This window comes from Salvelinus alpinus, chromosome 33 (genome assembly GCF_045679555.1).
Source record: "Salvelinus alpinus chromosome 33, SLU_Salpinus.1, whole genome shotgun sequence".
NCBI classification, from domain to species: Eukaryota; Metazoa; Chordata; class Actinopteri; order Salmoniformes; family Salmonidae; genus Salvelinus; species Salvelinus alpinus.
The window spans coordinates 13247762-13261994 of record NC_092118.1 but is presented as its reverse complement, the minus strand read 5'-3'; the positions used below and the strand labels follow the sequence as shown (position 1 = coordinate 13261994).

General features: G+C 44.2%; 1 protein-coding gene across 7 annotated transcripts in view; it reads left to right on the top strand.

The window, feature by feature from the left end:
• Positions 1-14233, top strand: part of LOC139563274 (protein MTSS 2-like) — a 73804-nt gene that overhangs the window by 2731 nt on the left and 56840 nt on the right. For all 7 annotated transcript variants that reach the window (XM_071381812.1, XM_071381813.1, XM_071381809.1 and 4 more), the window contains exons 2-3: positions 10148-10209; positions 10415-10488. In XM_071381812.1, coding sequence (XP_071237913.1) covers positions 10148-10209; positions 10415-10488 — 136 coding nt within the window. The remainder of the gene's footprint in view (positions 1-10147; positions 10210-10414; positions 10489-14233) is intronic.

Below are 14233 nucleotides of genomic sequence, written 5' to 3'. Positions count from 1 at the left end.
GTCCTAGTAAAGTGTTTCAACTGGAGGATGTTTCCCCCTCCCTCTCTCCCTCACTATCCCTTTGTTGCAGGGGGATTGACGCCCCCATAGGGCATGCACAGTCACTTCTCATGTGTGTCTCCTCTCCTAGAATCACTGGCTCGGTCGACCAGGCTTTCTCTTTGTTCACACTGCAGTAGACATGCTCAGTACAAAAGCTGGCAACACAACTGCACTAAAGAGACAGTCGACTATATGTAGTCAGTCCACCTCTGAATTGTATGGTACAGTGCAATACAGCACAGTGCCATGATGAGCGAGGCTGGAGGCCTCTCTGAAATTGGCATACAGTACATGAGTCGGATGTTTCACTGAAAGGAATGTACATTACAACCACAATGACATGAAAGAGAACCCCGTCTCCCCCACTGTTCTCCAGAGAGAGCTCCCCCCCCAACGTATGGTATAATGTGTAAGAGAGAATGTATAGGGGGGGGGGGGTGTAATCCCCTTTTAAGGAGACACAGACGGGACTATATGTGTGTGTGTGACTTACATACACAAGAAGGGGGGTGGGCTGTCTGGCAGTGTAGGCTACATCCCTCAGGGCTATGTCTTGTTATTATGTGACAGAGCAAGGATGGAGGTGATTTGATTTGTAAGCACAGGAGGTCACATTCTTGGTCAGCTTGTCTCCCTATAGGCTGGCCCTGCACTGTCCAATTTACAGTAACTATTACAGTGAAAGAATACCATGCTATTGTTTGAGGAGAGTGCACAATTATGAACTTAAACATTTATTAATAAACCAATTAGGCAAATTTGGGCAGTCTTGATCCAACATTTTGAACAGATATACAATGGTTCATTGGATCAGTCTAAAACTTTGCACATACAGTACACTGCTGCCATCTAGTGTCTGAAATATAAATTGCACGTGGGCTGGAATAATACATTATGGCCTTTCTCTTGCATTTCAAAGATGATGGTACAAAAAATAAATAAAACACATGTTTCTTTCTTTGTATTGTCTTTTACCAAATCTAATGTGTCATTTTCTCCTACATTAATTTCACATTTCTACAAACTTCAAAGTGTTTATTTTCAAATGGTATCAAGAATATGCATGTCCTTGCTTCAGGTCCTGAGCTACAGGCAGTTAGATTTGGGTATGTCATTTTAGGCGAAAATTTGAAAAAAAGGGTTGGATCCTTAAACAAACAGATGAATGTGGGATGAACCACAAAGCTTGTGCTTTCCAAAAGACATGCATAGTCTTGACAGTTTCTTCCTTTGACTTCGAGCATTGAAACAACCCCATACAGGCACTATGTGTGTGTGTGTTGTCTGGCTAACCTGGGGAGATCCCACAGCATTGCTCAGAGGGCGTGTTAACAGCTGCACTTGTGACCCATTTCCAGACACTGCCTTTGGGCCGAGAGGCAGATGACCAGAGAGGGCATCCTTCCTCGTGACTCATGTGTCCGTGCTCGCCCAAATGATCATCCCTTTGTAGGGGCCATTGATGCCATGACGACGTGCAGGGCCCTGGGTCTCTAAATGAGCATGTGTTCTCTTGTCTCTCATTAGGCTCGTTAGAAATGAATCGACTGGTTTCAGATTGAGAAATCACATTGGGACAGTGCCAGTGGTTCTCAGTGCAGGCTTTGTCGGGCCTGTCAAACTCATCTCATCGCAGTCATTTCTTGACTGTAAAGCCACTCAGCGCATTGATAATCATGAACGGGGGAAAGAAACTGTGCCAAATCAATATTTTTGCGCCGTAAAAAAAAATCTGGCTACTGGATGAACAAAATCCACTGTTCTCTCATGCAGAGGTATTTAGTATGGTTTCCATTCACTAGACCCCTAGATTTTACTATGGGGCTTACTGAAAATGTTTGGTTTGGGTCCAGGCAAAAAGGAGGCTGATGCTTACCCATGTCCTTAAGGACACCCTGACCTCCAACAAGACACATCTGCATTCCCCCCTGTCTCTGCATGATGGACAGCCGTCGGCGACCATCCCCACCAATGAGAGTGCTACAAAATGCTACCTGCTTTTCAATCACAGACCTGCCATGTATTTTAATGCCACTATATACAGTATCTCAGAGTGGTGGCAGTCAGTCACACAGAGAACCTCCAGTGAAGACTCCCATTTCAATTAGGCTGAGTGGTGCAACCACAGCCACCACACAACTGTGGAGACCTGGGACAACTAGACCAGGGATGGAGAGCTAAGATGGATGACTAGAACAAATAAGGGAGATGATAGTAAGAAAGATTGAGAGAGCATATGAGAGAGAATGAAAGGCACAAAGTGAGAGACAGACAGATATATTGCGAGAGAGACAGTAATGGAGAGAGAGAGACAGACGTGGAGGAAGAAGCTGTGCCTCATGTTAAGTGATTTCTGTTATTCATTTCTGCAAGGCTTCAGGCTGCTGTGGTAAATGGTGAAGAGGGAGATTATTTCCCCTCTCCATCATTCATTCACACCAGTGAGTGAGATGTACTGCTTGGGTGGGGATATGAGATTGAACCAAACTTGCTACTTTTATCAAGCGCTTGGAAGGACTTGACACTACCTAGACACATTGAGCAGCCCAGGCCCCAGCCAGTCAGACCTCCACCGGCCATCCCTCCATCTCTCTGGGTACCTTAACTCCCCTCTATCCTCATCCCCCTGTTTTTTTAATGGCTGAAGAAACAAAAAGGAACTAGAAATGAGTGGGAGCATTGGGTCTTACCTTATCTGTTTGATGTCTGGGAAGTGTAAGGTCAAGTTCAGGAAAATTGAGCAAATGTTTTCACATATTTTAAAATTCTAAAGGCATCAAATGAGTCTCTATGATCAACCTTGTCCCATGGCAGAAAGGCAGGGCAGGATAGTTTCATTTTTATTACTATGTTTAGCTTAGTAAGATCCTCTTCCTCATAAATTATGCAACACACAGTCTTTCTGTTTCATCTGACAACAACTTGCTGCCTGTATCCTAATGTCATTTTAGAGCAATGATTTGCCAACATGATGTAAAAGTAACATAAGGTGTATATTTGTGTATCTATCCTCGGATAATGTGTATCTGTAGAGAACCCGGAAGTCTGCTTAGTTGGTGTGGAGCAGCAATGGTGGAGACAGAGTTGGTAGTATTCACGTACAGTGCAGGGGATGGAGAAGACTGGATCCAGAGATTATTTGTGACCGACCGGCTCGATTTGGTCTTATGTATCAAAATTTTAAATTGTGTTTTTTACGTTGGATAAAGGTAGAGACTCAGAGCTAGAAAATGGTATATCATACACTACAGTTGAGGAACAATGGGAAAGGAATTCTGCTTTGAATGCTGACAAACTTGTAACCTCACTTTTGAGAAAATGGCCTTTGAATGTTTTGGTACACCTACTGGAGAGCTCTTCTTTGTCTGCACTCATTCCAGCATCGTTCTTAAGCTATAGCCCCGCCCTTAAACTTGTAAGATTGTCAGTTTTGTAAATTCTGAGCATTTTGCTCTCGGAGCGTTCAGAGCGCACACTGGACGCTCTGGCCGAGGAGTAGGGTTGATCTGAGCGTTCTGTCCTAACAACAGCAGTCAAGCACCCAAGCTAACTGGCTAACGTTTGCTAGCTTGCTAGCTACTTCCAGACACAAATGAGAGAACAGCTCACTGACCATTTTACTTGCCCTAGCAGAGCTGGTTATCCAGAGCGTTGGTGACTGCAACTGTGCTGCTGGCAACAATTTAATTACGCTTTTTTGCCAACATTTTACTGACATCGGCCATATTCAACGGGTGTTGAGCGTTTGTAAATTTATCAGTTATTCTGCACTCTGGCACATTCAGACGAGAGCGAATGTACCAGCTACGTCTATCAAGAGTTGTCGCAGTGACATCAACATTCTATTGAAATGGTTACTTGCATAGTGGAGTCTTTTGTTAAGATATGTAGCTAGCTATGTTCAAACGGCTCTCCTGCGAAGTAATGACGCGCGACATACGCCTATTTTCCTGAAACAAGTCACATATTTTGGCAATTCCACAGTAACGGAATTATGCTTTAACTCAGATTTTTCACTTTAAAATGTATGCCAAACAAGAACCACCGATTTCAAAGTTTACAGACCACACCACTCTATGCACAAGGACTACTTTGAACAATTTGCACAGAACATTTCACAAAAACACATTTAGTGGAAGAACTGTGCAGAAGCAAAGTTCACCCTTAGTTTTTTATGCGACCACGTTTTCCATAAACTCTGTTTAAAAACCCAGTGCAATCAAAAATGTTACTTTACCTGTGTTTTATGTATATAATTCCACACTGAGGTTTCAATAATATTGTGAAAATTATGATAATGCCCTTTTAATGTAAGAGCTGTTTGAAAAGACCGCCTGTAATGTTCTGTTTTGGTGGGATGGAGTTTTGGCCTACCTGGTGACACATTTGTTAATTGACCAATAAGAATTATTGTTCTAAACCTCTGCCAATAACTTAATAACTTAATAAAAATAATTTTACCCTCCCAACTCCCAGACAGTCCTAGCTAAATTCTTGCTTGAGAAATTGGTCTTTGCTAAGAAGCAATTTTTGTTTCTTTTTGACAATTTTTATTGAAAACAATCACAGTAAGGTACTTAATTGTTATCCAGAAGTTATTTGATATTGAGATAAATAAAAAAAGTTTGCATTGGACCTTTACATTTTCAGAGATTAAGATTCAAAGATGGCTGCAGAAAGAATGAGGTGTCAGCTACGACATGACAGTTATTGAACTACAGTCAGCTACGACATGACAGTTATTGAACTACAGTCAGCTACGACATGACAGTTATTGAACTACAGTCAGCTACGACATGACAGTTATTGAACTACAGTCAGCTACGACATGACAGTTATTGAACTACAGTCAGCTACGACATGACAGTTATTGAACTACAGTCAGCTACGACATGACAGTTATTGAACTACAGTCAGCTACGACATGACAGTTATTGAACTACAGTCAGCTACGACATGACAGTTATTGAACTACAGTCAGCTACGACATGACAGTTATTGAACTACAGTCTGCTACGACATGACAGTTATTGAACTACAGTCAGCTACGACATGACAGTTATTGAACTACAGTCAGCTACGACATGACAGTTATTGAACTACAGTCAGCTACGACATGACAGTTATTGAACTACAGTCAGCTACGACATGACAGTTATTGAACTACAGTCAGCTACGACATGACAGTTATTGAACTACAGTCAGCTACGACATGACAGTTATTGAACTACAGTAGGTGAAGTGGATTTACATCCAGTAACATAATTACTGTAACGCAATTACATCACGGTTCCCTGATGTGTACTAAACACAAATGCTTAATTATGGATTTGAATAGCATTGTCTTCATGGTGATGTATCCTGAATAGGTATGGAAAGGTAGAAATATGCAATATCCTTCTTTCGCATATTTGGATATTATTCTACACACTAGCTATTAGTGTAATGAGCTCCGCCCCCAAACAAGACCACATTTGGTTGGTCCGGACCAGACCAAATCTGAACCAATCATAGACGTCTATGTTTCACAATTTTGGACAGCACAGTAGAGTTCTGTACAGTAAAGTATATGTGTTCAGTACAATACAGTAGAGTACAATAGAGTACTTTATACTGTACTCTACCTTAGTGTGCTCTACTATACTGAACTCTACTGTACTGTACTTGTATTTACTGTGCTGTTCTGTACTGTTCTCTACTGTACTGTACTCTCCAAACTTGTGAAACATAGACATTTTTGACTGGTTCAGATTTGGTCCGGCCAGGGCCGACTTAACTAATGTTCAACTAGGTTTCAATGTCCGGTGTCTTTCAGTGTTCAGTGATTGAGGATGCTGGTTACAGTAAATGGAAAGAGGGCAGGTTGTAGTAGGTGTCACGGTAGGTGTCAGTAAGAGCCGGGAGAGGTGACATTCGCTGAAGAGAGAGAGTGGCAGAGAAAGAGAGATAGACAGTGAAAATGAGAGGGAGGGTTAAAAAGGTCTATGAGCTGAACATAACAGTATGCCAGTGGAAGGGAGGACAGTAGCAGATGACCCAACTGTGGTTTGTGACTATGATTTCACATTGTAGCCAATTCAATTGCAGTAATTTCGTTACTGTTTTATTTACATAATAATTAATAAACAAACTTGTTATCAGTAAAAACACTAACTAATTTGTAGGTCTACCTTTACTTAAACTGTATTATCCTCCTCCTCATGAGGGAGAGAAATTAGAAAATATCTTCAAGATAAATGGGTTTTTGGTAACAAAATGACATGGCACAAGGTAATGTTTCTTAAACTTACAGAAGGTAAACAATTTCTCATGTCTAACACGAGTCACATAAGAACAGCTCACAGGCACTTTGAGATTCGTCACAGTATCTATCCTCAAGTAATGTTAAAGTTACTGAGAACTTGCTCCAATCCAGTGTTTGCTGTTCATATCAGTAGTGGAGACGTTATATTTTGTCCTGAAACTAGACATAACACTTAGTAGCCCCCATTGCACTGAGGGGAGGATGGCTCATAATAATGTCTGGAAAGGAGTGAATGGAATGGAATCCAACACATGGAACCCAAGTGTTTGATTTGTTTGAAACCGTTCCACTGATTCTGCTCCAGCCGTTACCACGAGCCCATCCTCCCCAGTCAAGGTGCCACCAACCTCCTGTGACTTAGTGAACATTTCCGTTCAATCAAACTTGTCATGCGCGTTGCCTGCGTCCAGCACTCCAGCTGAACACATTTGGTCTACTGATACAGTAAAGCCCTTAGAGGAGTCTACTTTCCTGGATCTAAGTAGCAGGAGCTCCCCTGATCTGGAGATTATGCAACACGATGTAGTAGACTTTGTGGGTACGCACGTTTGTACGTGTAGCTCTGCTTCCAATTACTTAATTAAGCTTAGGCGTATGCATCTATTAACCCTTTGCCCTTGCCTGTCTGTGCCCTGTCCTTGTTCCGACAGCCTGTAAAGGGGCTTCTTAATAAGCTAGGGGCCCACCGTTGGTTCCTTGTCTCATACAGTTGCTATAGAAGGAATGTATACAGTATCCTTTGGCGCACATCCAAAATGGGAGCTATAATTTTAGCGTAAAGAACTGTGAAATTGTGTGGATGTTTTATTTCTTTAAAATTCTGAATTGGCCCGATTTTAAAGAGCTGAAATTGGGCTAAACCACTCTTGAATCTGTGGTTCATGTCATCCTCCAGAGAACAAAGGAACAAAGTGATGAAGCTGTGAGCTTTTCATTCAATCAAGTAAACATGTTTGGTTCGCTAAACAACAGAACAGAATTCTAGTCCACTGAGCACAGATATAGGCCAATGGACTGTAAACTCACTGGAGAGTTCCAGAGTCAAGCTAGCCCATCATGTAACCGATAACCTTAAACCTTTGAGGGGTTAGCGAGAGCTGGTGGAAGGGAGAGATGATGCGCTGCATGTCTAGGGGTAGTCGGGCATGAGATGTGTTACTATGGAGTTTTCTGTGTGCTGTCACTACTGTGGGGATGTCTTTATGTGCAGAAGAGGAAGCGGTGATGCAATAGCATGTTATCAGTAGCTGAGTGGCCTGTGAGGAGAACACCGCTCCAGATTCTTATTTGACCCTGCTGGTCATCTATGGACATTTGAACATCTTGGCCATGTTCTGTTATAATCTCCACCCGGCACACCCAGAAGAGGACTGGCCACCCCTCATAGCCTGGTTCCTCTCTAGGTTTCTTCCTAGGTTCTGGCCTTTCTAGGGAGTTTTTCCTAGCCACTGTGCTTCTACACCTGCATTGCTTGCTGTTTGGGGTTTAAGGCTGGGTTTCTGTACAGCACTTTGAGATATCAGCTGATGTAAGAAGGGCTTTATAAATACATGTGATTGATTGATTGACCTGCACTGTGGCAGCCAGTTATGTCATGCTTCTGTTTGTATGCCTTGACCTCCAGGGATGCAAACAGCAATCCATTGTCAATGCAATGTCAATGTTGTAATGTCATGCAATGTGGATCCTGAGTGGCACAGCGGGCTAAGGCACTGCATCGCAGTGCTAGAGGCGTCACTACAGACCTGGGTTTGATCCCGGGCTGTGTCACAACCAGCCGTGATCACGAGTCCCGTAGGGCGTCGCACAATTGGCCCAGCGTCGTCCGGGTTAGGTGAGGGTTTGGCAGGGGTAGGCCATCATTGTAAATAAGAATTTGTTCTTAACTGACTTGCCTAGAATAATTATTTTTAAATATCCCTTCCTTTTTCTTTGTCTTTACTCTGCATTATCAGTCTGCCTCTGGGTTGTTTTATTGTTTCTGATAATGCACCTTTAATGGCTCTGTTCCACTTGGTTAAGCTAAAGGGGAAATAGCCTGCTCTCTTTACCTGGGAACAATCCAGGCGGATGGATGGATTGAGAGAGGTACTTATCTCATTGTTTGTGGGTCATGTTGCAAGTCGAGTAGGAGTGAGTGAGCGATTCATTGAGGAGGATGGGAAATAAAATATCCCCAGGCCTACAATGAACCTAATAAACAATCGTTACACAATCGGGCACCACCAGGATGCCCTCTATTGGATTAGAATTCCCTAATATGTTAATGAGGGATGGGCTGGTGTGGTTGCAATGGAGAGGAGGCGTCGCCCGCTCCTCATCTCCCATTATCTCCCAAGGCCTCTCCTGATAGACGTCAGGCTTGCAACATTGCAAGATTAGAGCACTTCAAACATAGACGGGGACCGCAGGGAAATACTGCTCTGATTTCAGACCAAATTAACTGACATCAAACACCAGGAATGAGACGTCAGATCAAAGGGCGAGACGCCCTCTGTCGCCCACTGTAGCCCCCGTGACATCCTTGCTCCTCCGCTCCGGTTGGGTTCTGTCCCTTAAACGCTACTCTTCATCCTCTCTCTTTCCTGTTTCCCTCTCTCCCATTCTCTTTCCCTTTCTACCATATCCCCCTTTCCTTTTTCTCCGGTCTCTTTTGTCTTTTCCTCCCACGATCTCCTAGGTTCTTATCCCCTCTCCCCCTCTCTCTCCCTGCATGCTGGGGGTTTGGAGACGGCGGGGGGACTCGGGGTTACTTGCTTCTGGAGATCTCTAACCCCCAGCTGTGCTGTGGAGTGAGGCTTATTTCAGCCTTGGGCACACAGCCCTCTGATCTGCTGCTCTCAAGGTCATAGCGTCTGATAACAAAGGCAGAGAGAGGCACGGAGGGCTGGACACACACTCTGCCCTGCAGGTAGAAGAGATGTTATAGTCAACTTGTAACACCATGTACTCACAGGAGGTTGGTGGCACCGTTGTGGAGGACGGGTTTGTGGTAATGGCCGGAGTGGAATGGGTGGAATGGTATCAAATACATCATACACATGGTTTCCATGTTCCAGGTGTTATTATGAGTCATCCTTCCTTCAGCAGCCTCCCCTGCATTTACTACTATTTACCTTGTGGATCATTTGCTTGGGATAATGGGTATGAACAAAGCGAAAGGACACCTATACAGGGGGAAAAAAAGAAGAGAACTTAACAGTCATTTTGGGGTACAAATATAGTGTTTGATTTGCGTTGCCGTTCATTGCTTCCTTTGATATCTGCTGGTGCCAGGGGCTGGTGGAAACAGAGGATGTGTTGCCCAATCACAGACAGTGATGACTCAGACCAGAGAACATAGCAGACATTTTTGTCTGCCTGCCTGTTCACCGTAACATTATTTTACCCAGAATATTCTGCTCCTCATGGGAGGTGCAATGCTACACGTGAAGTGCTCATTTTATATTACGCTCTTTGAAAAAAGTGTACCAAAGGGGTTCTTCGGCTGTCCTCATAGGAGAACCCTTTTTTGGTTCCAGCTAGAATTTTGGTTCGAGGTAGACCTTTTTAACCAAAAAGGGTTCTTCAAAGGGTTCTCTTATGGGGACAGCTGAAGAACCCTTTTAGGTTCTAGGTAGCACCTTATTTTCTAGGAGTGTAGTGCGCAAACACAAGTCTAGAGCATGTGATGTTGACTGGTGTTGTGATTGAAAACACAAAGGTCAGACCTGTCAGATGTACAGACAATGCACTAGTTGTATTGCATAATGTCCTAAAATATAGATTCTAACGTGTCCCTTTCTATTTATTTATTCCCAGTGTTCATACCCCGTGTGGGAGGACTTCAGTGCCAAGGCCACCAAACTGCACTCCCAGCTCCGGTAAGCCCCAGCCACTGTCCTGTGTGTACTAGAGCAGTGCCCATCAATGAGTATCCCAGCCAGTGCCATTGATAACAATGTAATCCCCCGCTGTCTGTTCAGAGGCGCCAGATATGCTGACTATGTTTGTTTATGTTGAAATGGCTGTGGTTGTGAACTGGTGCCAATCATATGTCTGCTCTGTCCCGCTCTGCTCTGCTCTCAGGACCACAGTGCTGGCGGCAGTGGCCTTCCTGGATGCCTTTCAGAAGGTGGCGGACATGGCCACCAACACCAGAGGTACGTGAGCTTCCAGATGTGTGTGTGTGAGTGAGCTCGCTCTGAGGATATGGGAGTTGATATGTGTGTGTGTGTGTGTGTAGAGTAATGTACGTTTTGCATGTGAGTGTGGGGATGAGGGTATCCCAGGTGATTTGGGTTAATCTTTTGGAGGGCAGCCTTTCCAGAGAAGGATAGAGAGACATATTTGTGATTAGGGGATCACTCCTCCTGTTGTTGTGTGGACAGATTGTTGTGCATCTAGTTAAAGATTCCACAGAATGAAGTGTGTGTGTGTGTGCCTGTGTGTTCGTGTTCCTTTATGTGAGAGAATAACATCAGGTATACTTGGATACGAGTTAAGGGAACAGATCCTCATACGTGATACTCCGTGCCGAAGGGGATGTGATTTTTATTAACAGTCACTTGATAAGATGTCATCAGCTTTAATACATTTGTTTACTGATTCAAAAAAAGTTGAGTTTGATACGGTGCCTAAAGTTACATTCTCTATGAACTTTGAAGAGGTTTCATCCCTGAATTAGCTGTGTTTAGGGAGCAGAGATGGAGATGAATGGAGCATCATCCCACCGGATAATGTGAGGCGCGGAGAACAAAGGCTTGGTTTATGGTACAAGAGAGAGAAGATGTGGCAAGCGGCTGGGCAGCAGGGTTCTTTTTGGCTGGGGGGCTCGGGGCAGTGTTAGGAGACTGCTGAGCTCCTTTCAGAAGACTTGGCATACGGAATACTGGGCCTTATTGGGTGTGGCTCTTGTACTGTATGTGTGTACAGTGTGTGTGTGTTTGTGTCCCTGTGTATGTGTGTGCATGTGTGTTTGCCCCCCTGCGTGTGCATTTGGGTGTGTTTGTGAGAGACCACACCAGGCGTTTGGCATTTTTAATGAGCTGACAGGGTTGGGTACTTCCTGTCTGGCCTGTAAAAGCAGTGAGGGGCACATCCTACATCCTCCAGAGACCACAGGGGCCCACCTAGGGCAGGACAGACACACACCGCCGGGGACAGAGGGAGGAAGTACACTATAGTGTAGGAGAGGAGCTGTAGGAAAGGAGAGAGAGAGATGGGAGGCTCTTCAAGGACACAACAAGATGGAACAAGGTATTATGTCAGAGACGGGAGAGGAAGGAGATGGAAGACAATGCCCTTTTTTCTCTTTTTGTTGTAGTAGAAGAGTGTGAGGATTCAGCAGTAATGTATAGAGTTTAGAACTCTCCAGTGCGTGTGTCTGTTATTCCTTTGTGGTCATGTCTTAATGGCTGGTCAGTTGTGGCCGTGACTGTGGCAGATGCTAGCTGTGATTATTGGAGATTTGTGGTGGGGACCATTCACTCACTCACTCACTCACTCACTCACTCACTCACTCACTCACTCACTCACTCACTCACTCACTCACTCACTCACTCACTCACTCACTCACTCACTCACTCACTCACTCACTCACTCACTCACTCACTCAGCATCAGCAGACAGGCACATCTGTACAGTATGTTTATCTGCCGCGCGGTCCAACACGCTGCATGTTCTCCCGGTGATGGAGATGTGTGGTAACCACAACATACAGTAGAGTAACCGTTCTCAATGCAGTGACTCTATACGAACGCACAATTATCCCTCTGACTGCCTCGTGTGTTCTGATAGGCCTTCCCCATGAATGAAACCAGTTCAATGGCGTCTCTCTTAAGTAATTGTCTCTTCTGGCCATTTAGAATGTGACTGTCTCTCTGTGTGAGGGAGCCATTACAGTAACAGGCTCTGTCTGTCTCAGCCCCACAGGGCGAAGACGCTCTCTCTCTCTCTCTCCCTCCCGTGCTCTGTTCTCAGACATACAGTACAGAACATAGAAATAGTAGGTTTGAGTTCCGTGCTACAGAACACCAGCCTCTTCTCTGAAGGAGTGGTGGTGTTCTGCGGTTTTAGGTTCTAGAACAAAGCGAAGAACAAGCCTCAGGTCCATGTGGAGCTGCTGAGGCCAGTTCCCTGCTCCACAGCCATGCTGGTGGCGTAGAGGCCGATGCTTTGCTAAACCTGATTTGGATCCCCACAGGTCCAGCTGTAACACATCCAGGTGTTCTGTAGAATCCTGTGTGTGTGTGGGTGGAACTGCTCAGATCCAGCTGGAACGCATACAGGTGTTCTGTAGAGTCCAATTGGCGCTGGAGCGAGCAGGGGCTAACAGGCCCTGTGTAGGCTTCTTCTCTGAGGAGACTGACTGTCACCTAACAGACTGCAGAATCAAACAGGCTAGACTGGACCGCAGGCAGGACCTCGAGGTAGGGAGATATGGAAGCGGGGAGGGGTGAAAGAGGGAATGAGACCGGGGAGTGCATGTTGAGAGTAGAGAGCGGCGATATGAGGCGAGAGAGGGAACTATGAGTGAAGGAAACCGTGTGCCAACTCCCTGACAAGGGGCAAAGTTGCGGAGAGGAGTTTGTGTGTGTTTTTCAGATGTGCCCCTCTGCCCTCACTACCTCACACTTTCCCCGGAGCAAAACATTGGGGAGGGAGGGGGGGGGGGAGGGGGGGTCAAACAAGCAAACACACACAAACACAAACCAGGCTTTCATCTAGCTGTTGGGGGGCCGCTGTGGTCCGGGGTTGGTAGTTTGGGGTAGGGTAAAGGGGGACATGCTTCCTGTCTCTAATAATCTGTCCTCTGCCTCTCATTGAGCAGCCTTTTACTCCTCATCTTCCTCTACCCAGCTGCTTTCCCGTTACACATTCACTGTTCTTTTCTCTTTCTCTCTCTCTCACACACACACAGGGGTTACTAACTATTTTGACTGCACAGTCTCTTTATTTTCCTAAACAAATATCATTTGCCAAACCCTCTCGTGGAATGATACTTATTGAGAGCTATAATAAGTACCAGGGTGAGACATGAACACTGAATGGCTGTGTTATTGATGGCCACCACTGACATTGGAAGCAGTGTGTATGGCCCTTTTCGAAGCTGATAGCCTTTTTCTGTCGGATAAAAAGCTAATTCATTTCAGAGAATACAAATGACAAAAGCTTTTTTGGCTCATATTCTGTACTCTCTCACTCACTCACTCTCACACACAATTCAAAGGGCTATATTGGCATGGGAAATGTACGTTGCCAAAGCAATTGAAATAGATAATAAAAAATTAACAGTAAACATAACACTCACAAATGTTCTAAAGGAATAGAGACATTTCAAATGTCATATTATGCCTATATACATTGTTGTAACAATATGCAAATAGTTAAAGTACAGAAGGGAAAATAAATATGGGTTGTATTTACAATGGTGTTTGTTCTTCACTGGCTGCCATTTTTTTGTGGCAACAGGTCATAAATCTTGCTGCTGTGATGGCACACTGTGGTATTTCACAGATATGGGAGTTTATCAAAATTGGATTTGTTTTCTAACTCTTTGTGGGTCTGTGTAATCTGAGGGAAATATGTGTCTCTAATATGGTCATACATTTGGCAGGAGGTTAGGAAGTGCAGCTCAGTTTCCACCTCATTCTGTGGGCAGTGTGAACTAGAGGTTGACCGGTTATGATTTTTCAATACCGATACCGATTATTGGAGGGCCAAAAAAAGCCGATAACGATTAATCGGACGATTTTTTAATTTATTTTTTAAATGTATTTATTTATTTGTAATTGTGACAATTACAACAATACTGAATGAACACTTATTTTAACTTAATATTTTACATCAATAAAATCAATTTAGCCTCAAATAAATATTGAAACATGTTCAATTTGGTTTAAATAA